The 23938-nt window shown below is 40.1% G+C and overlaps 1 protein-coding gene across 8 annotated transcripts in view; it reads right to left on the reverse strand.

Annotated features, from left to right (window-relative positions):
• Positions 1-23938, reverse strand: part of enah (ENAH actin regulator) — a 160417-nt gene that overhangs the window by 102284 nt on the left and 34195 nt on the right. For 2 of the 8 annotated variants that reach the window (XM_047574483.1, XM_047574482.1), the window contains exon 1: positions 12977-13206. The exons of 1 other annotated variant lie outside the window; for it this stretch is intronic. In XM_047574483.1, coding sequence (XP_047430439.1) covers positions 12977-12990 — 14 coding nt within the window. In that variant the 5' untranslated portion in view covers positions 12991-13206. Of the gene's footprint in view, positions 1-12976; positions 13207-23938 lie in introns of those variants that run through there. 5 more of the 8 variants (XM_047574488.1, XM_047574489.1, XM_047574485.1 and 2 more) reach the window with 4 other exon arrangements.

Below are 23938 nucleotides of genomic sequence, written 5' to 3' on the forward strand. Positions count from 1 at the left end.
GAAAATGTAAAAATGTTATCCATGGACAGACGCATTGAAGAAGTAGGACCTATCTATAGAGGGTATCTTCAGCCTAGCGTTTGTACACACGGCAGTGTAGCTACATTGAAGACAAGATAATGCCCCTTGCCAGATTTCCAGGGTCAGTAGAACTTGGCTGCAGGAGCACAGTATCCAGGGGCCTCATTTATCAAACCGTGCGTAGAAAAGGTTCTAAATTTTGATGTAGGAATGAAATTTACAATGTGTGTAAGTACAAAGAAATCCAGAGTTATCAAACGTGTGGACACTGGTCCTACGCACACTAATAAGTAATCCGTGAAGACAAATCCCACCTGTTCTTAACTACCATGCTCGTGCATGGTACAGGTCATTTGCATTCACAAACACCCATACTTGACCATATATGGTAGCAACAATCCCTTTAAGAATGCGTGAAGGGATTTTTTTTTTCACTGTCACCGAAATCACGGCAAAGAAAGAACCTGTGCCGCTGGAGCCGGAAGCGATGAAGGAGTTGGAAGAAAATCATTGTTGCAAAATCAACAAGACCCCACCATATCCATAAATGAAACATCACAAATACTTTGCTGCAAATAAATGAGTATCCGGAACATATTAATGCATGTGCAGAAAAATGAAAATAAATAAAATCACATTCCAAACACCAGCTAACAGGCAGACTGACCTAAATTCTTTGTATGGTCCTCTCTCTAGTTTGAATGAGTTTCTGAGGTTTACACTGAAGTCAGTATATTTTTGGGGAAGCGGTGTTGACCAGATGAGATTAATCAACGATCTTTGAAAACGCACGATTCTCAAAATCCTCCAATAATACAAGATAAGTAGTAGTACCTCGCAGTGGCGCCCCTTTGGTTGCATGGACGGGCCCCCTAAAGGTAGCGTCCTCCTTGTCTTAAGCCTCAGTGCCCCGTCATGTCTCAACAGCTCTTACATTGTATATGGGTGAGAGAGTGTGTGTGTGTGTGTGTGTGTGTGTGTGTGTGTGTGTGTGTGTGTGGGGGGGGGGGGGGGGGGGGGGCTTGTCTTGGATTTGTTTCTTGTAATCTTTTATGTGTGTATTTGTGAAACACTTTGTGTTGCATTTTCTATTTTGCATGAAAGGTGCTATATAAATAAAGTATGATTTGATTTGAGCATTTTCATAAGAGACTGGCAATATGTGGTAAAGTGTGGAGTTTGAGATGCTGCTGAACACTGTCTTAATGGGTTCTATGTGTAGTTCCCCTGTTTCCCCTTATTTTATGTGTAAGCACAGTCAGACTTGTGCGTGTATTTTACACACTTTTCTAAGCACAAGTACAAATTGATAAATGCCCTACAGAATGTGCTTACGCTCTCTTTACGCACAGATCTGTGCGTACGCATGGTTGATAAATGAGGCCCCAGGTCTTAGAGTGGCCAACTCAATCCTCCGACATGAGCCCCATTGAAAATCTGTGGTGGATTATCAAAAAATCTATTTCAAAGCGCAAATCAAAGAATTTAGAAAGTGTGAAAGGCTCATGGGGAACATGCCAGCCAGGATTAGAGCTCTACTGCTAATGGCAGGAGTACTAAATATTCATTCATGATGTGATGGTTTATTGAATTTTTGTTCAGCTTTGAACACATTCTCTGTTATTTGTTGACTTTGATACCGACAATGTTGAGAACTGACATATTGGAACTGTCAAGAATTTATTTTTAGTTAGTTTTTAGTTTTTTTCTTGTAAGCAATTAACAAAATAAATATAATTTGTATTTGTTTGAGTATGTCTAATGAAGCCAGGCCTTTTGAATACAAAAAAAGATTTTTCCACAGTGGTACACCATCTCTGGTAATAAAGGTAAATAAAGACATTGGTGATTAACGTAACCTCATATTGAATACGTTCATTTGTAAATTCTTACTTCAATTTATTTATTTTTTAGTTAGTTAACAGCTACAAGGACAGAATATTCTAAAATGATCTCATTGCTGATAAAAAGACATTACTTATGGTGCTTTTACTTTTTCAGATAATTATTTATAACAGTGGTGTGTATTTTTCTGAATGAACGAGGCACTAGTACTGTCATCTGAACAGGTTTGACCCAACCAACCTAAGAATCCGATATCTATACCCCTCCTATTATCCTCAGATATTACTAACAGATTTTACCCTCAAGAAAATGATTTACATAAACCTGTTCACCAAGTTTTTGTGTCAGGCACTTTGTTTATTTGTTGACTACATAAATAACCCCTTGCTACCAGTGAGTTGACCTTCCCTCTACTGTTTTTTTTCGAATGATGAACATTGATTGGGGTCAAATTGACCCCAAGGATAATAAGAGGGATACTGATCACCCTACACATTGACAAACCATACAAATTTAAACAATAAAATACAACCATCATGTTCTATACAAGAATATGGAAGTGTTTTCTAATCCCCAACATTATTCAGGAGGAACATTTGCAACTGCCACTGCTATAAAATACATCTGTTTAATGAAGTGAAATTGCTAAAGGTGAAGATTGGTTATTAGGATTGATTAAGACTTGGTTATGTTAACGTAATTTGTCAGTGTCAAAAAACAAAACAAAAGGTAAAAAATGACAATGATGTTTTTTAACATTTCAGATATAGTGTAAAACTGCCAAAATAGCATCACTGAATGAGTAATGTTGTTTCGTGACTATTGGACAAAAACATCGGAGAACAGATGAGTTTTGTGACCCAAATCTCAATCAAAGAAGTGGAAACCGGAGACTGGCAGATTTGGGAAGATGGCAGAAGGCGAAGACATAGACAGCCCATGGCAAAGATAAGTGAAGGAGTGTTTGGTAAACTCAGCTCCAGTCTGGACCTGACACTAGACCAGATAGCTAAATCAGTGAGCTCTGTGTGTGGAAGAGGTGGGTGGAGGATGCAGAACAAAGAATCTCCCACACTGAGCACACAGCGACAAAGCTGCTCGTTAAACTTGACCACACTGAGGCGTGCTTGAGTGAGGCTATCAACAGGCTGGAGTATCAGGAGAATCAGTCTAGATGCAACAACATAAAGATCATCAACATGCCAGAACGCACAGAAGGAGACAACGCCAAAGATTTCTTTGAGACATGGCAGCCAAGAATCCTGAACCTCACTGTGAAAAACAACCGGATGAAAAATGGGCAGATGCCACCATAGCCCTGCTCAACCCCGGGTGGAGTTGATGAGGATAGTCTACATTCGGCTTCACAAGTACAAGGATGAACAACTGGTTTGGCAATGGGCACGCTCAAATATTCAAACTCACAGTAGATGCAAAGAGATATGTTGAATAGTTGCACAAGGCCAAGACATAAGGGACAAACCCGGTGTGATCCACATTTAAGTTAAACAGTGTTTTTTATTTTTTTTCCACCTATAATTCAGTGACTCGAATCAATTCAGTAACTTTTTAGCCAAAAATTAAACCAGTGTGACTGAAATAAATACCTACTCAGTGTTTCCTCTACATTCATTTAGGAGTGGTGGGCCGCTTTGGGGTTCTTAATCTACCGGTTACAGTCACTTTTTAAACTTCCTCAAGTGTCTCGATCCTCTGGATGGCGCTTGGTTTATCAATAAAGAACGAGGTTATTATGGCCCAGAAGTTAAACACCACATGTCCATTTGAGTGCTGACATTCTCACTACACACTGGTCTGTTGACAATACACATGATGGTGGTGACCAACGCTGCATGTTGAACTATCCGACATTTCATAGAGTTGTTTTCTTTTTGCTCAGGTCACTGTGTGTCACTGGTGGGACAAGGCGGAAAGGCGAGGAGACGTGAAGGTGAATGTATGCATTAGCATATACATTAGCATATACAATTTTGCCATTGATGTTAGCTGGATGCTAACGCATGTTTGTATAACGGTGTTTTCGGTGTATAAAACTCATTTGTAAATTTTGTTTGTCCAGTTTTACAGTGTTTCTCACATAAACACTCTAAGCGGATCCTCTGACGTGCTTAATCCAATGTGTTATTTCCTAGTATTGATACAATTGATTGATTACCTTTTAAATCAATATTAGATTGATGTATGTCGTCCGGACAACCAACTTGCCGAGCACAGATCAATGTAGATGGATCGTAGGAAAATAAATCGATTCATTGATGTAGTGGATGAATCGTTACACCCCTAGTTGAAACATACAAAGCAGGTTAATGGACATGATAAGACTGGTAAGACTGGTCCTTCTTAGTGTGTAGTGAGTTGATACTATGGCTGATGTTTTAATATATGCTAACCATATAGAACTATTTTTTGCTCTCCCTTAACCCATGAGAATTTTATTTAAATGGTATGTTCAAAAACTCCCAAGGCTAACAGCAAACCATCTCATAACAAAATGCAGAGCCTCATTAATGTAAGCAACCTCAGAATGCATGTACTATACATGCCTTATCCACTGCACTTAACAACGATGTTGTCAGAAAGAACACTTCTATCCCTTCTTTTTAGACAATTTAGCCTAGTTTCAGTGAGCTGCATGCAATTCTTTGTCTTGTCCAATCCTGAAAAATACTGTTAATTTTACACTTGGCATTTGCAAGAAGCTTCCTTCTGTAGCTGTCACTGACAAAGGACCAAATTATTGGACATGTGTTTTTTTTTTTCTTTTTTTTCTTTTTTTTTTACAGGGTTTGATTCACCCTCAAGGCTACAAGCTAATTCAAGGGTGGATGTAATTACTGCAAGTGTTTTTTGCCCCACAGTACGGTTGGCTCGACAGGCATGAAATCAGCCACAATAAAGCAGGGCATGTGTAAGGGCTGACATGTGCTGTGCTTTCAGGGTAGGACACAAAATAGAGCAAACATACACAGACAGGGCTGCAAGGGAAGGCTGTACCTAAATCGTGGAGGTCAGAACAACAAGAGCTGGAGGACAGATATACACTCACTACTTTAATAGGCACACTTGTTGAATTGCTTGTTCAGAATTAGAATCTCTTTATTGGCCAAATGTACCGTGTATGCACCCATAACTGGGTGCATACCTTGGGGGAGACGTTCATCTTGCGGTGTGCACGCTTGATGACCTTAGTGTGTGTATTCTATTTCAGGTCACTGGTGATGGTGGTGCCCAGAAAATTCACAGAGTCCACCACCTGTACTGCAGTGTTATTAATGAGAAATTGGGGTGTGAAGGTGAGTGTCAATGGAAGTCAATGACCAACTCCACCATTTTGTTGATGTTTAGCTCCAGGTTGATAAGTGTACACCATGCTTCCAGCTGTGACACCGTGTTCCTGTAAACTGAGTCATCGTCACCTTGATGAATCCCAGCTATTAACACAAATAGCTAATCAGCCAATTAAATGCCTGCAATTCAATGCATTCAGGCATGTATAGGTGATCAAAACAACTTGCTGAAGTTCAAACCGAGCATCAGAATGGGGAACAAAGGGAACTTAAGTGACTTTGAACATGGCTAGATTGTTGGTGCCAGATGGGCTGTTCTGAGTATTTCAGAAACTTTCTGGTCCGAAAAAGGCAAAATATGCAGTGAGCGGCAGCTATGTGGACGAAAATGCCATGTTGATGTGAGAGGTCAGTGGAGACTTGGCAGACTGGTTCGAGATAACAGAAAGGCAACATCTCAAATAGTATCTCAAATAACCACTTGTCACAACCAGCAGAATTCCATCTTTGAACCTTGAAGAAGATGGGCTACAGCAGCAAATGACCCTACCGGGTGCCACTCCTGTCAGCTAAGACCAGGAAACTGAGACTACAGTTCACATAGGCTCACCAAAATTGGACAATAAAGACTGGAAAAATGTTGCCTGGTCTGACAAGTCTTGATTTCAGCTGCGATATTCGGATGGCAGGGTCAGTCAAAACATATTACTACCACATGTACACTTTACAAAACATTCTGTAGCAAGTGCACATCATCTTTTTGGAACACATGCTCCACTGACGTACCCTTAGTCTAACAGAGTGATATATCAGATGATGTGTGATTGTATAGAATTGCTGGTGTCCTAAAATGGAGCTGCCACACTAATGGACAAAACTTATAAAGGAGTTTGAATAAAGGAGGTACCTGTAATACGCTGCTGCCTCTTTAAGCAGCGCAGATGATGCGAGGGAGGAGAGCAGAGGAGGGAGAGAGGGAAGGAGGGGGTGGGAATTGGGATGTTCAGATGGAGGGAGAGAGCGTTCGGTCATCAGTTATTTCCATCCTAACATCCATTAGACATCAAGTCCTGGCACACTAAATCAGTCAGAGTTTTGCAACCACCACACAGCACAGATCAGTATAACTTGGGGTCACTATAAACTAACTCTTTTTGTCATTTGTTAAAAAAAAAAAAAAAATGAAGTATATACTGTATCTCACAAAAATGAGTGCACCCTTCGCATTTTTGTAAATATTTTAATATATCCTTTTATGGAACAACACGGAAAATATGACACTTTCATGCAATGTAAAGGGTCAGTGTACAGCATGTATAACAGTATAAATGTGCTTCCCGCTAAAAACACAACACAGCCAGCTAAAATGCTGGCAACAAAAGTGAGCACACCTCTAACTGAAAATGTCCAAATTGTGCCCAATTATCCATTTTCCCTCACCTGTGTCATGTGACTCATGAATGTTACAAGGTCATAGGGAGCAGGCGTGTTAAATTTGGTGTTGCTGCTCTCACACTCTCATACTGGTCACTGGAAATTCAACATGGCACCTCATGGCAAAGAACTCTTTGTAAAAGTTGGACCAAACTTGGCAAAAAACATACTTGATCCAGTGTCACCTAAAGCTTGGAATGATAACCTTGATGACCTTATAGAGATGAATCCCAACTCACTGTTTTTTACAGCAGTGGAAGAAAAAGAAATAATAATAAAACTGTAAATAAACATAAAAATAAAATATCTACTATCTGATTGTAATGACATCAATATGAAAACTGTAAAAAATGTCATTGAGGGTATTTCAGAACCACTAACATTCATCTGTAACCTATCATTCCAAACTGGTAATCTTCCACACAAAATGAAAATAGCCCAATTTGTGCTGCTGTAAAAAAAAATTTAAAATTCCTTCACCTGGTTCACTTTCAAAAAGCACAAATCTTGTACAAAGAAATAAACAACCTGCTTCCTAGAAATATTCAAAATTCTTTTTTTTTTTAACCGAGATGGGGGGTTATAATCTAAGGGGGGAGTTCAATTTAAAACATCCTCGTGTCCACACAACATTAAAAAAGTTTTGTTTTTCCATATGTGGAGTGAAGTTGAGTGCGGAGCTTAAGCAATGTCCAAGCATGACCCAGTTCAAAAGGCGGTACAAAAATTAGTTTTTCACCAGTATATACAGTCAATGTTTTTCACAGGCTACTGGGCGGATAATCACTGGGGGCCTGTTGCACAAAAGTAGGATTCAGATACCCGGGATAAGTGACAAAGGCTGGGCTCAAGGAATCCGAAACAAGAGCGCCCAGGCTTATTCGGTTGCACAAACACCAAGCCAGTATGAGCAGACACTCATCAAGCTAGGTTTAACTAATCTTGGATCAGAACGCGCACACGGCTCCTCAAGTAGACTCCACGATCAATCACAGAATAATATGAATCCAATTAAATGTGATAGGGAAATTACAAATTATAGGACTATAGGATTATATGTGATGTGCATTGATTGGTTTAATAATCCATATCTTATAGAAATGGTCTGCAGTCTGTTGTGGCAGAGTGGCCTGGCTCGGAACATGACTCCTCAATCTTTCGGTCCTTTGCAATCTATTTACACCTGTCACAAGGTGGGGCACTTAACATCTATAGACCTTGTGGCGTCACTGACACGCACCTCCCCAGAAATGTAATTACTCGCTGCGGTGACGCAGAACGCAAGAGCTGTGATTGGTCCAGCCTGAGGAGGGAGGGGGCCCCCAGAGTGCCATCAGACAGTGGACTGGGACAATCCGCAGAATCTTCCCAGATGATGACAGTGGTTGGCTGCTCAGAGACCAATGCATCTTAAATTATTTCAGTTAAAATGCATTCTGTTCATTTAAGTTGAATAAAGCCTGCAATGGCAGAGACGCATGCTTTAGAGTCAAGTTAAACTGGGTCTGCAATGGCAAAGGAATTTGTGTTATTTGATATTACTTGGCTTATTGTGCTGTATACTGTATACAGACTCACATTTGTGTGTTCATTTATGTATGGATTTGTCCTGCATTTATTTGTGTGTTGTATAATATACTTTAATTCTGTGCTTTCTATCTTGTAGATCACTGTGTGACTTCAGTTTTGAAAGGAGCTGATGGTTTACTTACTTTGATTTGTCCTTATTCAATAAAGAAACATCATGTTACTCGATGTGTATTTCTATTTCTATTTCTGGGATGTGTACTTTTATATATGATCTATGGGAAACTAAACTACTGACTGCAAAATCATCTAAAATTATTTGTGGTGACTGCTGACTGAGCTAAGGGATGAGATTAAATAGATCCTGGAAGTTAGCCTGGTCTGGAGCAGGCTAGCTCCACAGAATAAATCTCCATGGTAACTTATGTCATAACATATCTCACTTTCCCCTATCCTGCTTTTGTGCAACCGGATCATGGATAAGTTCATCCAGGATAACCAACATATCACGGCCCCAGGTGTTCTCACAGATCACTTATTCACTTGTTTGTTTACATTAATTGTTTTCTTTTGTCTGTGAAAATGTACATATTTAAATTGTGAATTGAATGGATTACTGAGAAAGGAGATGGGTTAGGATTAAATAAGCATACGCTTCTTCCTACTCCCTTTCGGACATGTTTGTCAACACAGTTTTTTTGCAGTTTTGACAATTTTGATTTTTTAATTTAGTTATTTATTTATTCTTGCGTGTGTTTTCTCATGTTTGAAATGAAGTCTAGACATTTAGTAGTCAAATGACGACATTAGATAAATTTCAATAATCACTGATGATCATCTTGCGAATATCAAACTACTTCCATTAGGAGATCCAGGTCCAGTAAAGGGGTCAAGACAATTTCGGGGTTAAGTCATTCTTGTGGGCATACTGTAGACAAGAAGAGAGAAACATGCTACATAAGCAAAATTGAAGTATCAAACAACTAATAACACAGCACTATTTCGAAGTATTTACACAGATGGAAGTACTTGGAGATCTCAAAGAAGAAAATAGAATATTTTAATAATGGATACAGTATCTTTCATTTGTAAGAGAAACTGTGGTGTTTACTGGTGGTTACTAATGTATTTCTGTAACAGGACAAGATTGTCTTATTTTAAGATGAACAGTTTTTTTTTTTTTTGTATTTCTGTAACTCCACTCAGCTGCAATTGCAACAGTTTTGTAATGGGCCACTGAATCAGCATAATTGCTGAGGGACATTAGAGGAAAAATAATTAAGTTGGTTAAAGGAAAGTTTAAGTGGTGTGGTGGCAGGCTGTTTCCCAGGGACGCTAAATACAGTGGGAAAGATCAAACAAATCAGGTGTAAAAAGGAGGGAAGTAACAAGTAAAAAACAGACAGATGAAGGGGAAAGGCAGAGGACATATGAGCTGAGAGGAATAAAAGAAGGCAATAGAAGAGAGGAAAAAGACAGCTGGAGATTTGAAATCTTACAGCTGAATGTGATCTTAATGCAACTGATAGCTGCCAACCATTAATGCAAGTGTCTTCTGATGACGTGCTGCTGACGTGGAGAAACATGAGACATAACACCAAAGAGATGGTCAGGTGGCAGCAAGGTCAGAAACCATCAATTGCTGTCAAATAGTCCTTGAGCAAACACTACAAGTAAAGTTTGCTTCATGCCATTTACCAAAAGCAACTGACCTCACAATGCACACTAGTGTTGAAACAAAGACCCGTACATCTCTCAGGGGGCATGCATAGCTAAGTAGTTCCATATCAAGTGGCAGACAGGTGCACCAAGACTATTGGGGACCTGTATCAAAAGACAGCACTGGTTGTGTGAAAACAATAGTGCATTTACTCCTCAACAAAGGGATCCTGACAATATGTGTTAAAGTTACTGTTCCCACACAGTACAGTGTGTGAGAACACACCCTTCCAATATACAGAGCTTCTTATTACTGCCTAGACTGCAAAACTGACCAGGGCTTGGCAGAAAAAGCAGCCTTTGTCCTTTCATAACCCCCATGGGGTGTTTTCAGGTACACTGAAATACTCATGGATCATTTTACATGAGCACCAAGGGGAAAACCTGAAACAGATACTGTTCAGCAGGGGATAGCATGCTGCATTGGTAGTTTTTTTTTTCCAATATTCTCATCAGCTTGACCCCAGAACCAAGATGTGTAGCACACTGTAGATTTTATTAAGTTTACTGTGGCAAGATGAATAATTGTGCCTTTAACCTCACTCTTTTCTGCCACCTCTTGGGTAAAGCAGTTATTCAAAGCAGTGCTTTCATTTACCTCATATCATATATCATTTACCATATCATAAGCAACACAAAAAGACTTGCCACTGCTGACATCCTTAAAACTTAAAATCCATGAGTGCACCAGCTGCAAAAGACATTCACTAATTTAAGCCCCAGAGAGACACAGTTGGTCGCTGAGTATATAAAAAGCCATAAGTTACGCAACAAAAGGCAAAAGCTCAATCACATTTTTGTAATTCAACTAAACCTAATTAGGGTAAGCTATTGCTGATGAAATAACTCAAAGTTGCCTTTACATTAAAAACACTAATTTGATTGTTCTGCACAATAATGAAATAACTATTTCCATTGTATGTTTTTGTAAGTTTATATCCTTTCATTATTTATTTATTTACTTGAATGACATGCTGAATTAGGCTTCTGGTGAAGATATATTTGGAGACATACAGTCTGCTGTAGATTTCCAGTAATGAGTCAGATTTGAAAACCACAAATGTGAAAGGGAATTGAAAAGAAAAACATAGAAGCTGCAGTTAGTTCTTGTTGACTGATTTGTCTGTTGTGTTACTGTAATGGTCACTTTGAAGACTTCAGAATAAATAGCAAGTGTGAAGATGAGTGACAGGTTTAAACAACTGAGGAAGAAGACAACCTATACACACCCATGCCTAGAGGACTGCACATCACAGGATTCAAATGCCGTATTGACTTGGGGTAGCAGACTAAGCATAGGTTGAAATGATAACTGTCCCATTAGAAAAATGGATCCCACTCCATGAAATTGTTCCCATAAGCCGTGTGAAGTTACCCTGAAGTTTTCCTTTCCTTGTCAAATGGTCTACACTTAAACCATATCATACCTAAGCCTACATCCACAAAACACACCGAATTTAATATCTGTTATTTAACATGTTGTATGGTGACAACAGTCAAGCTGATTGAAATGATTGAAATTTTGTCTGAACTCTCCATTCAAGGCCAAGAGCACACAGATGGCACGACGCTTTTATCCTCTCAGAAGCACAACTCGCTGTTGCTGTCATTTGACCTGCACCACAATGATGTCATTGTTGCTGGGTGAACTCGCCCTGCTGGGGACATGTCCGACAGCAGGTGACAGATACTAAAGCCGCAAATATGCTTCTGTGCACATCCATGCAAGGACCTGATGCACGTAGCCTACACTGGTATGAGACATTTATACTTGTGCACTCGTCAGTCTGGCTCCCTCTGTGTCAACACCACTGAAACACTAGGTGACAGTGTGTCTTTTTTGCCAGGAAGATTAATTTTTGTTTCTACATCCTGCTTCACTTTCAAAGACGACGACTAAAACTTTCACTGAACATACATACAAATGTATCTACAGACCTCTGCAATTAACCTTTCGCGGTGATGGAAAAGCAGTCAGACTAAACAGACAAATATTAAAGCAGAAAGATGTGAGTACTAAGTGGACCAATCACAGCTCTTGCGTTCTGCGTCACCGCAGCGAGTAATTAAATTTCTGGGGAGGTGCGTGTCAGTGACGCCGCAAGGTCTATGCACTACAGAACACCAGAACATCTACAACACTTAAGGGAAGAAGCATAAATTATGCTTAAGTCAAACCTTTAGGTTTGTTAAAGACACAAGCGAAACTAGATATAAAAAAGCTGAATTACTGGCTTCATTACTTCCACGGGGGCGGCTGTGGTTTAATACGTAGAGCGAGTTGTCCACAAACCAAAGGGTTAGCGGTTCAAATGTGCCATATGCCAAAGTGCAAGACACTGAACCCCCAGTTGCTCCCAGTGCAACTGGTGCTGGTGTGTGAATGTGTATGAGTTTGTGTGAATGGATGGATGTGTCTGTGACTGTGAAAGCGCCTTGAGAACCAATAGTTAGAAAAGTGCTATATAAAAACAAGACCATTTACCACTTATTACACTGACAGAGAGACATATTGAATGCCACATAAAAATTAGTGATGGAGTGCTCAGAGACTTGCTTACATAAGGCTACGAAGGGAGTCATGCTGGGTGCACAAACGGTAGGGAATCTATAAGCACCCTCCTCATCATCACAAACCTAAACAACACGAGGGCTTCACTGTTGCAGTAGCAATGTACAGACCTCATGAACAGATTAATCCTGTAACCGAGCAAGAGGCTTTTTCTGATTGGACTCTGAGGAGTTTAACAGTGGTTTAACTGTAGTTCTATGAATATAAAAAAGCTTTTTAAACAGCGAATCCGAATAATGAATGAATGACATGGTTGATGGCGCTGAAAGCTAAAACAAGTTTGTCATCTGACTAGGAAGAGAGGTGTACAAGTCCAGATCGAAAGTTAAAAAAGCAGTCAGGCATACAGAAACTCAGGGTTAAATCTCATCCATAAATCTGCTTCTAAGATCTCTTTGAACTAAGAGTCACTTAACCTGCTTTAGTGGTGAGAATACTAAATCTGAGGAGGGGGGAAATGTTTATTACAAAGGATGAAGTGTTCTTTCATTTGAAAACGTGAACTGGCTCTATCTTTTGACTCTGAAATTGGACAGTAGCTGTAACTTACGAGTCACGAGTCATCTTGGCATCAACAACGAGTGAATCCGGCACCTCCACCCACAAGAAAGTCTGTTGCTGGAGTTTAGTTTAATTCGTCAAGTGTCCACAGTGTCCTCAGAGTGAATGACTGAGCAGCTGCTTGACTGGCTGGAGGACTGAGTGCATGAGGAAAGTGAACTTGTGTTCAGAGTGACATTAACAGTGGAGAGGCTCCCACCCAACCACAAAGCCTGCAGGAAGTGTCTCCTCCCCAACTGACCCACACTTGCTCACCGCACTGGAGCCTTGGCTAAAAGTGGAGCTGCTGGGCAGGCTTATTATAGGGAATGCAATGACTCCACACTGGGGGTTTGGAGAATATCACTCCCCCTGTCCAAAAATAAATATTCTGGCCTGATCAGCCTTTGACAATGTGGGGGATTGCCCCACCAATACAAAGTTCATTGAAGTTCTTCGGTAACCAAAGGAAACATTGAGAAAATTATTCCACCATTCAACAAAGGCCATGCAACAGTCAACAATTTTAATTAGTCTGCATTGTTAAAAACGTTAAAAAATTCCTTTCAGGCTGATCAAGGTAAGTTTGTACTGCTAGAGTTTTGAGAAGTACTAGACTGCTTCCTTTATCTACCTGGGGTCCACCATCACAAACAATGTCAACATAATATCAAAGATAAACCAGTGTCATGCCTTGGCAGTCTGTATTATGAAATCACTCTGAAAGCTATTGTGGAGACACCACTCCAAATCCCAAAGAACAAAACTACGTTTTTAAACTCCTAAGTTCTCTCTGTCCTTCTCTACCAAGCTTAATCTTGGCCTCTCAAAAGACCCTGACTGCCAGGATTCACAGCTTTGACACCAGAGCACTGCGCACAAATGAGGGCATAAAATGGTTCGACTGAGTTCCCAACACGGAACAGCGCTCTTCACCGACACACACACAACAGGTAAACACACACCTACAGGCAGAATGTCAGAATAAAGGGAGACTAGCCAAGCTAACGTTGTGGTTACTATACTGTAAATAGAGCGGCTAACCCTAGTAATCAATGAGCTAACCATGGGGCTAAGTAAGCATGCTGTGGTCATGTTAAACATGCTGCTGTTATTTGACAGATGGACTCTTTCAGTGTGTCTGTAGTTAACACTGTACACTGTTGGAGTACACTCATTACTCAAAGGACTGCTTCCATGGACTGAAACAATCAATATGGGATCTATACAAGTTTCTTCTCTATGTGTATAGCATGGGTGGCAATGTAGAATGACTTTTGATCCACATAACTGGCTTTGCAGCCTATCTATCATTCATATTACACTATTTGTGTTTCAGCTATAATGGTATGATGCTATTTACATGAGAAAAGGCAAACACAGTGAGTCACACATGGCATAGACCCATAATAGGATAGGTAGGTCAGATGGTTCATGTAAAAAGTATCACGGAGTTCAAACGTCATCGGTATCCAGTGTCTCTCTTCTGCACAGACTAGGAGTCGTCATGTTTACTGGTGTGACCCACTGCTACAGTATGCCATCTCTTAAATAGCTTGAACTGTCTGCAGTTTCCTCATCTAGAGGTTTCAAACTGTTATCACTAAAGACCCAAATAGATCTGCAGGCTTTCATGGCAGACTGCTAGGATAAAAGTTTGTTACTTCAATTTGGTACAGCAAATTAAATGGGATCAAAAGGAATAACCCTCCTTTAATTGCTGCAACAATCCCTTTTATTGATTAACAAACAAAAACCTCACACCTACAAAGGGATAAACAGAATATGACTTGTCACGGAATTTAAATTTCTAAAATTTCTCCCTATATTTTTTTGCTCAGCTTTTCCATTGGTAATCAAGTTCTGATGTTTGCCCTTGCATATTTCAAAAAAAGGACAGGCTACAGAACACAGTGGTAGCTATAGGTATCTAATGAACAGTATTATGCATGTACAAGGACAGTCCAAACAAACCTTGAGGCCTGCCCGCGCAGCTTGACTCTTTTATTTTACAAACCAAGCAACCTATTGATTACACAAGAAGTATTACAGTTTTAGTTCGAAAGCCCTTCATTTATTCTATCTCTGGGCCATAGTAGGGCTTACAGATAGAACCAGAAATGGAAGCTTTCCAAGAAAAGCCTCGGGTCGCAGAGCAAGAACCAATGTATCACTTCTTATGTTTCTCACTCCCTCACCCTCTTTCACTCGTGTTTGAGAGTCTGTGCGGAAAAGTAAATTCTCCATTTATTCATTCGACCCCCCACCCCTACCCCTCTGCTGTCCCTCCTCCTTTCCCACTCTCTCAATCCTAAACCATCGCTTTCACTCCCTCTTTCTCACCCCTCCTCAATCCCCCTTTATTCAGTTTCTCTCCTCTCGTCTCCTCAGCTAACCTCTCATTCTAATGGACCATTTATGTGGTGTCTATGGTGATGTGCTTTTCTTTATATTGGAGAGGAACGGGCCAATGGACTGAGAAGATTAGGGAGAGCAGAGCTAAAAGTTTGTGTATGGGTGAGCACATGGTTGTGTAAGAGAAATGCACAGAATTCCCAGGTGTATCCATTTAAAATTGTGTGTCCAAATGAAATACTTTTTATTTTTTGACAGACTACATTCATGTGTATCTCTGCCAAAATACAGTTGGCCAAAATACTCAATACTGCAAAATTATAAGACTTAAAACCAAAAGGAATAAAGGATGATGAAAAAGACTAAATGCAAAAAGAATGATAAGCGAGACGTAGGCCTTGACCAAACACCAGGCTCAGCTGATAGATTGAAACCTGAAAGATGCGTACAGAGGTGGACCAACCAAATAATGCCTTGCTAGCTGCCATTTCTGCTCTATGAAATGACATTGTTCAGGATTCCAAGTTTTACCCCTAGTGATAAAAAACTCATTGTTAGAGCACATCAAACCCTCCGAAAGCACCCAGAACCTGGCGAACCCCTGTGACCCCGGTAACCCACTGTGGCTAAAAAGAGAGCATTATTCAATCACACAAGGTAACTAGTACAAGCCCAGTGTCAGGTATGGCATACTCCATCCAGCAAGTCCCTGATCACCTACAATGGTATCAGATCTCTTTTAGAGAATAGCACAACTCTATCAACAATACTGTGCCAGGGAAGCGTACCGTAATCAGGGACGGTACAGTTGCACTCACACTAGATATATAATCCAGACTTTAGGGGACAAACATGCTTGGGTATGGAACGATTGCCTAGTGTGAGTGCGCCCTAACTAGATGTGGTTGGGTGCTGCCATTAAACCAGTACCTCAGGTAACTACATAAGAACACTGAGACCAGTAATTTAGTTTCATGGAAACTGCCCGTTGCATTGTACTATATTAGCTGAGTCACTCTGTGGGCTGTTACACATTTTATTTACTTTATTTATGTATCCCATGATGGTTATTATACCTTTGTAAAGTTAAATTTAAAACCCAACCAGATAGATAGATAGTTGCTTTATTCATCCCAAACTGGGAAATTTTACAGTTGCAGCAGCAATGTACAGGCACTCAACACCATACACAAAGATATATATAACACAAAGAACTCAATATACTATATACATGTTATTATAAAAACAGAATTATAAAAAATAAGTGAATTGAAATAAGTGAATACAAGAAGGAAAAAGAAATAATATACAGAGTGTTATCTGTCACATACAGATGAGATGTTGAACAGGCTTATGGCTTGAGGTAGGAAAGAATTCCTGCAGAGCTCTTTGAGACAATGGGGTTGTCTGAGTCTCTTGAAGAACGAGTTGTACTGTATGCATTGTGGGTAATTGCATAAAGCAGATCCAGGGTTTTGAAGTAATTGAGGTTGGGGTGATGACGCCGTACTGAGATCGAGGTCTGATAGCACCCAGCAAGCTTACATTTTATCAGTCATATTCGAAGCCATTCTTCATATATTGAAACATGAGTGGTTGATGTATATCTCTGGCCAAGAAATGGTTATAAACAAGACCGCAAAATTGCCAGTCCAGAGAATTATTGGCCTTTTAGTCGACAGTGGAGCTACTGCTAAAGATGGCGAAGTAGCAGCCTTATCAATGGAGACTACAGGCAAAATTGCGGCTGTCACGGAAGAAAAGATGTCCATGATTTCCAACAAAGAAGAAAGCGCACTGAGGAGGTAGAACACCGCATTTCCAATGCTGCAGATGTCATTGCTCATTTAGAAAGCAGGCTAGTAGACATGGAGAATAAACTCAGTGCCCTCGCAAGGATGACCAGGCAAGACCTGGATGATTTTTAACAAAGTGTGCCAAAAGCTGATTTCCAAGAACATGCAGGATGCAATACACTCTGCTTCACCTACAACAACATGGATTTCAAAGGCAGTGGTTACGGTTCCATGAGTATTGTGAAGAGTTACAGCAATGTATGCTGACTGGGGTAGTTTGGTGCAAGTAAACTTAATAAATTTGTGGTCAATGTACAGTCCCCTCCAAAAGTACTGGAACAACAAGGCAAATCCTGTTGTTTTTGTTGTTCACTGAAGACATTGGGTTTAAAATCAAAAGATGAGTATGAGACAAGAGTTCAGAATGTCAGCTTTTATTTCCTGGTATTTACATCTAGATGTGTTAAACAACTTAGGATATATCACCAAAAACAGAGCAGGTACATCAACGTCAAGGTGTAAACGTCAGGTCCACGTTTTTTGTGCTGTGTGAAAGGGGCTAAAGATTTTTTTTTTTGTTTGCTCACATTTTGTTTATTTTAATCAATTTACAATCATTATTTATATTTTTGAAAGCATTCTTAGTTTACAGCATTCCCCCCACCGCCCCCTCACCCACACACACACACCCGCCTAAAATGTTTGCACAGTACTGTTTATACCAGTTATGTCAGGTTTGTTTATGTTTACGACAGTTGCATGACCACTCTACTGTTGCATATGTTTGAAATAAAAAAAAATATTTGAACCTGTGTATTATACGAATAGCTGAATGTTGAATGCAAAATGATCAAAATTATATTTTTAAATAGCACTAGGCCAAGTTTAATATAGAACACATACGGCAAGGGTTCCCTAATTAATCTCTCGATCAGTTTGGCCTGAAAAACGTTAAAGACCCCCCGTTAAAGACATCGTCAACCTGCCCCTCCAACTCATCCTCTAGCACCTGGACTCCCCTAGAAAATATGCCAGCATCCTGTTTGTGGATTTCAGCTCCATCACTGCTACAGGACAAATTTTCCCAGCTGACCACTGCACTTGGAGGGGGATCACAGACTTCCTCTCTGACACGAGGCATCATGTGTAGCTGGGAAACCACCTCCTTTTACCTCTGCTCTTCTCCCTGTACACAAACAGCTGCACCTCCAGTCACAAGGGCTCTTCTCGGAGATAAGACCGCCTACAGGACAGCGATAGAGGAGTTGGTGACTCCACACCTAAGCACGGAGCGTCCAACCACACTGGCCAGAGGGACCCAGGGTTAGGGTAAGGGGCTAGGGAATGCATTATGCCAATGAGTGTCCTCACAAAGATGGCCATACAAACATGTGTGTGTGTGTGTGTGTGTGTGCAGGTGAGTGTGTTAATGAAAAACATAAAAACATAGATGGGACAGCATGACACCGCTGACTTTGCTATCTTCAACAGCTGTGTTTGGTAGCAACATTTTGTTGCTACAATAATCACAAAGAGTCCCATCTATCAAACTGCTGTGTGGTTACATGTGGCCACACAAGAATGTGTGGGTGAAAGAGTAATGGATAGCGATTACATATCATGAAAATATTTCCTGTCCACAACAACAATAATAATTTTTTCCATGATGAGAAAGGGGCCCGATTTCAGCTGGAACCTGCCATGGATGAGAATTCCCACTCAGAGGATTTGGGGTGGGGGGATTTGCTTAGCAATGAAAGGTGCCTGAAAAATGAATGTACTAAACAACTGTTAACAACTACTGAAATGTGAATTGAGACCAATGTATTTGTAAATATTCTGATATAGGGTAAATGGCCTCACACACATTTACACACAACTAGGGGTTCAGTGTCTTGCACTGACACTTCAGCATGTGGCACATTTAGATCGTGAACAACCCACTGTACCTACTGATCCAACAACTCCTTGTCTTTGTTTGAAAGGAGGCTGTATCTGAAGTGACGTCTTGTTCTTCAAAGGTGGTCTGGCAAGCCTCAAATGTCCATAGAACATCTCAAACAATTGTATTCCTGGAGAAAATCCCTCTTCTCTGCTGCCCATCCATACAGTGAATGTGCTCCAAACACCTATATTTTTGCCCGTATATGGTGAAATAGTGTTTCTGAGAGGAGGGGTGATACTGCAACATGAGAGCAGGGTATTTAACTGTATTCTGGTAAAACCATGACAGCTTGGAACACACTGTGCATAATCAAACACTGAGTCAAGAGTAGGAAACGCTGTCAAAGCCACAGGTTTTCATAATATGTGTGCTTTTTCACCCACCCAAGACAATTACAACATGCAGTACTACATGTAGTAACCGTCTGGTACGACCAGTCTCCTACTGTCAACAAGAAGGTGGTGATGTAGAGCTCTGCCTTGGCCAAATTGCTCTAGACAAATAAATAACAACAGCAAACCGTTTGTAAAACTGTTTAAGTACACAACTATTTTTACACAAAGAGGTCGTCTGTAGTGATGAAATGACACAATATGATCACCTCATGCAGCTGAATGAAGCATTTATCCCTCTTTCAGCCCACTCTTTTGGTTTTATAGCCCACAGCGTTAGTATTCTACAAGAAAAAAATTTGGAAAAAAACTTTTTCCAAGGACAGGAATATTTTCAGAAGAAAACATACCCACATACCACTTAGTGACATGCTAGTGAATTCACTGGACCATTTAGCAGATAAAGAGACAATTATTTCCCTTAGTTAATGGTGATGACCAAAAACAGGCCAAAAGTGGACACATAATAATTATTTTGGCATTTTGAATTACTAGATTTCTTTTTCTCTTGAAGGTAGCCACTGCAGCTTGGTGGTTAGCAGTGATGTCTCCCAGCGAGAAGGTACGGCTTTGAGTGCAGCTCGGATCTTTCTGGGTGGAGTTTGCATGTTCTCCCTGTGTCTACGTGGGTTTTCTCCAGGGAGTCTGGTTTCCTCCCACCTCCAAAGACATGCTTGTTAGGCTACTATAAATTGGTGACCATAAATTGACCCTAAACGTGAATGTGAATGGTTGTTCATCTTTGTGTTAGCCCTGCAATAGGCTGGCGACCTCGCCAAATGACAGGATAGGCTCCAGCAACCTCTGCGACCCTAGTGAAAATAAGTGTTAGCAGAAGATGAGATGAGTGAGCCACTGCCTTAATTCCTTAGCTGTATCCCCACCATCTTCCTCACTCGTCCACTGATTAGTCACAATCGCCATCAGACACAAAGCTTTGAATTTAAAGATAACAGAAGCTTGCATTATTTTCTACCTCTCCTGTCTCACAAGTGCTGACAAAGTAAATAGCTTCTGAGACTTGCGATTCCACATTAATTTAGATTTTTTAATTTCAATTTCAATATCAGTCAGTAAAAACTGCTTGAAAATAGGTACACCACAGTGTGTCTTACAGGTTAACCAAATGAGGGGATATGTTTTTAAAGCACCCTTTGACAAAATAGGTGTCACGTTTTCTACTACTACTACAAAGACTACTTTCTTTGTACCATCAAAATATGGCTGCAGTTTGTAAAAAGGTTTTGTTGAAGCCACTCCTATTTTGCCTCTGCATCCAGATTTTGCTGAGCCTGTGGAATTCTACTCACACAGGCCGTTTGTGAGCTTGTTGGTGTTTTATTTATGCTGGATTTCAGCTGGAACCTGGGCTAAATCATCCCACTCAGAGGATTTGGGGGAAAAATAACACAACCTGCATTACCAGGCCTGAAGGGGACCTTAGCACAATCCTCTGCAGGACACTGAGCCTAGCCAGAATGGTAGGAATGACAGAGAATGACTAATTATTAACATCAAAGACAATAAGAAGAAAGGAAAAAAAAATAGATTGACAGAGTAGCACAGTGAGAATTTAGGCCGGTGAATAAAAGACATTTGGGGGGTATTGCTTAGTAATAAAAGGTGCCTCAAAAATGCATGTACTGAAGGAATTATTACATTTGGTAAGAACTACTGAAATGTGAATTGAGACCAATATTCTGATATAGGGTAAATGGCCTCACACACAAGCCTCAGATGTCCATAGAACATCTCGAACAATTGTATTCCTGCAGAAAATCCCTCTTCTCTGCTGCCCCTTTGGAGTGTGCTCCAAACACCAGCCATTCCTATTCTGCCGCTGCATTCAGATTTTGCTGACCCTGTGGAATTCTACTCACACAGGCCTCCGTTTTTGAGCTTGTTGGTGTTTTATTTATGACTTTCATGGAGCATTCCCTTGCTTTGTTATACAGACTGGTAGGCTTTTGACATTTGTAGACATGCAAGACAATGTGCAAGAGAAAGTCTAAACATATTACTATAAGCTTCAGAACAAAAAGCCCATGTACTCAGAGTGGAGACTTTTGTGACCAAGGCTGTTTCAAGACACTCTGAGGGCCCAAGGCAACAGGCACCTTGAGGTGCATGATCGGTTATCATTTTGACCGGAGGTGAAAACACGCAAAACCACTGACATAGCACCAAAGTGCAGGGAAAATAAAACAAGTCACAAAGGCTGATGCTTATCATCATCATGTAATGATACTGTAATGATCTCAGTATGATTTTCATGACATAGTTTGTTCTTTAAATCTTACTTTCATTTGATTTATATCCACTGCTGGCTTGGTCAATATAACGCCAGTTATGTAAAATGTTATACGCACACGTTTATTTGCTTCAAACTGGTCCACTGTCTAACTATGGTTAGCTGTTATTGTGCATTGACCATTAAACTTTTCAGATGCTTGCTTGGACTGGGACAAAGTGGCACGTGACAATATCTATTTTTATAATATAGCACACATTCATACTTACTGCTGCCTTGTTGTTGTTTTTTTCCATCTTCCTCTTTTTTTCTTTTTTCTTTTTGCATGTTCTAAAAGGTAGGTTCGCTTCATTTTGCCAGTATACTTGGGGCACCATCAGGGAGACACTAAACATGTTGTTTTTGCAGTGTCTAAGGGGGTTTCAAGTTGTGTCGTTGATTACTTACCAAATGTCTGCAATCCCCAGGAGGCCCCTTTCAGCCACTAGCAAGCAGCCACTAGAAGGGGGCCCCATTATGGGAGATTCGCAACATGTTGACCAATATCAGTCCTTTCTGGGGGCCCCCCATTCAGCTCGAGGCCCTAGGCAAATGCCCAGTTTGTCTGCCCGCTTGCGACGGCCTTGTTTGTGATTTGCCAGCAATTGCCAGCCAGCAATATGTAGCCAATGTGGATATCTGCACAAAGGTTCATGACAGTTCATCTAGTAGTTGATGGAGTGGCCAAGCAACAATGGCATGGCTTAAAATTGCCATCCTTGATAATCCAAGGACATTCTTGGACATTTGAAGGACAAAATATTTAAGTTCCACAACTGTGATACAGACTGTGTTACAGATTATGTTACATGAGTCTCTATCCTGGAATTTCTCAGCAGCTGATTCTGACGATATTAAAAAGGCAGAGACTCTGGTTATCAGATTACAGAACTGTGCAGGGTGCAGGGTCAAAGAAAGAGAGGGAATATAACAAAGAGCAATGAGGTTCTTAATAAGCTGATTCATGGTAGAAAGCAGAGAGAAACATTTTTAAGACTGCAATGCAAGTCAGTCCCAGTCATTTTATTATAGTTGACTATTTTATAACTTTCATTTTGAACTGTGCAATATTTAAAATAAGTGTAACATGCTCATTAAATATAGCAACAACTAGCATTAGTATTTTTTAGATTTTATCAAAAGGAAGATGTACTGGTTTTATATCAATGTATTTTGATGTTGTGGCCGCTAACCAACATCCACCATGGAAAGAATCTGTTTAAAATTAAGAAGAATTTTATGCATCTTGTCCAGTTTCTGTGAATGTTTTTTTGTTGCTGAGAAGAAATTGTGAAGAAAATCCATCCCATATACACAATCTATATGGCAATTAGCCTGGAGCCAAAAGATGAAATTCCCCTCAGTACCCGCTGTGCAGTCTAGATAAGATGAGATTGAACTGACTATTGACATAGTCAGAACCAAACATATAAATACCCGGTGGAAACATTAACTCTACTGGTGAGATTGAACATGGGAGTCTGTGTGCTCACATATCTGGTTCCACATTGTGAAGCCTTGACAAGGCATGGAAGTCTACAGTACCTGTGTCCAGACACTGTAGAGCCGTAACATGTGACAAGGATATTTTATCAAGTTACTAATTACCTTTTTTAGTTATCCTGCTGACAGAAATGATAAACACCGAAGTGAAAACACAACATGCTGAAAGATCTTTTTCACTGTGTGGTAACATCACACCAATTCCTTAAGAACAAGGAACCATGAACATCAAGAGATTCACTGTATTTTCAACTGAAAGACAGTCTGCAAACAATGGAACCTTCTCAAAAAATTATTGTATACATATAAAGATATATAAAAAAAATTACTGTATGGGATTAGAGCGAAATCAAAGCCACAGAGGTACACTATTGACAAAATAAGAGTCATTATACAACCTGAAACCTCCACGTAATAATAATATAATAATAATATACAGCAATGTCCTGGCTTCTGAATCTGTAAGTCTAACCCAGAGTAAAGGTTTTCATTCAGTCATTTACGGGCACTAATCTGGGCATCACGCAGTGTTATAATGCTCAATGATGTGATTAAAATTGTAGTATTTGGATTTATGAGTGTTTAAATGTCTGTTTAAATTATTTTTTAAGTCTTTACAAAAAACAAATAAGCATTTAAGAGTCAAAGTGGGGTCACAACCTTCCTGTGGACTGATTCAGCAAGGAATTTG

The sequence above is a fragment of the Mugil cephalus genome, chromosome 21, assembly GCF_022458985.1.
Source record: "Mugil cephalus isolate CIBA_MC_2020 chromosome 21, CIBA_Mcephalus_1.1, whole genome shotgun sequence".
Lineage (NCBI taxonomy): Eukaryota > Metazoa > Chordata > Actinopteri > Mugiliformes > Mugilidae > Mugil > Mugil cephalus.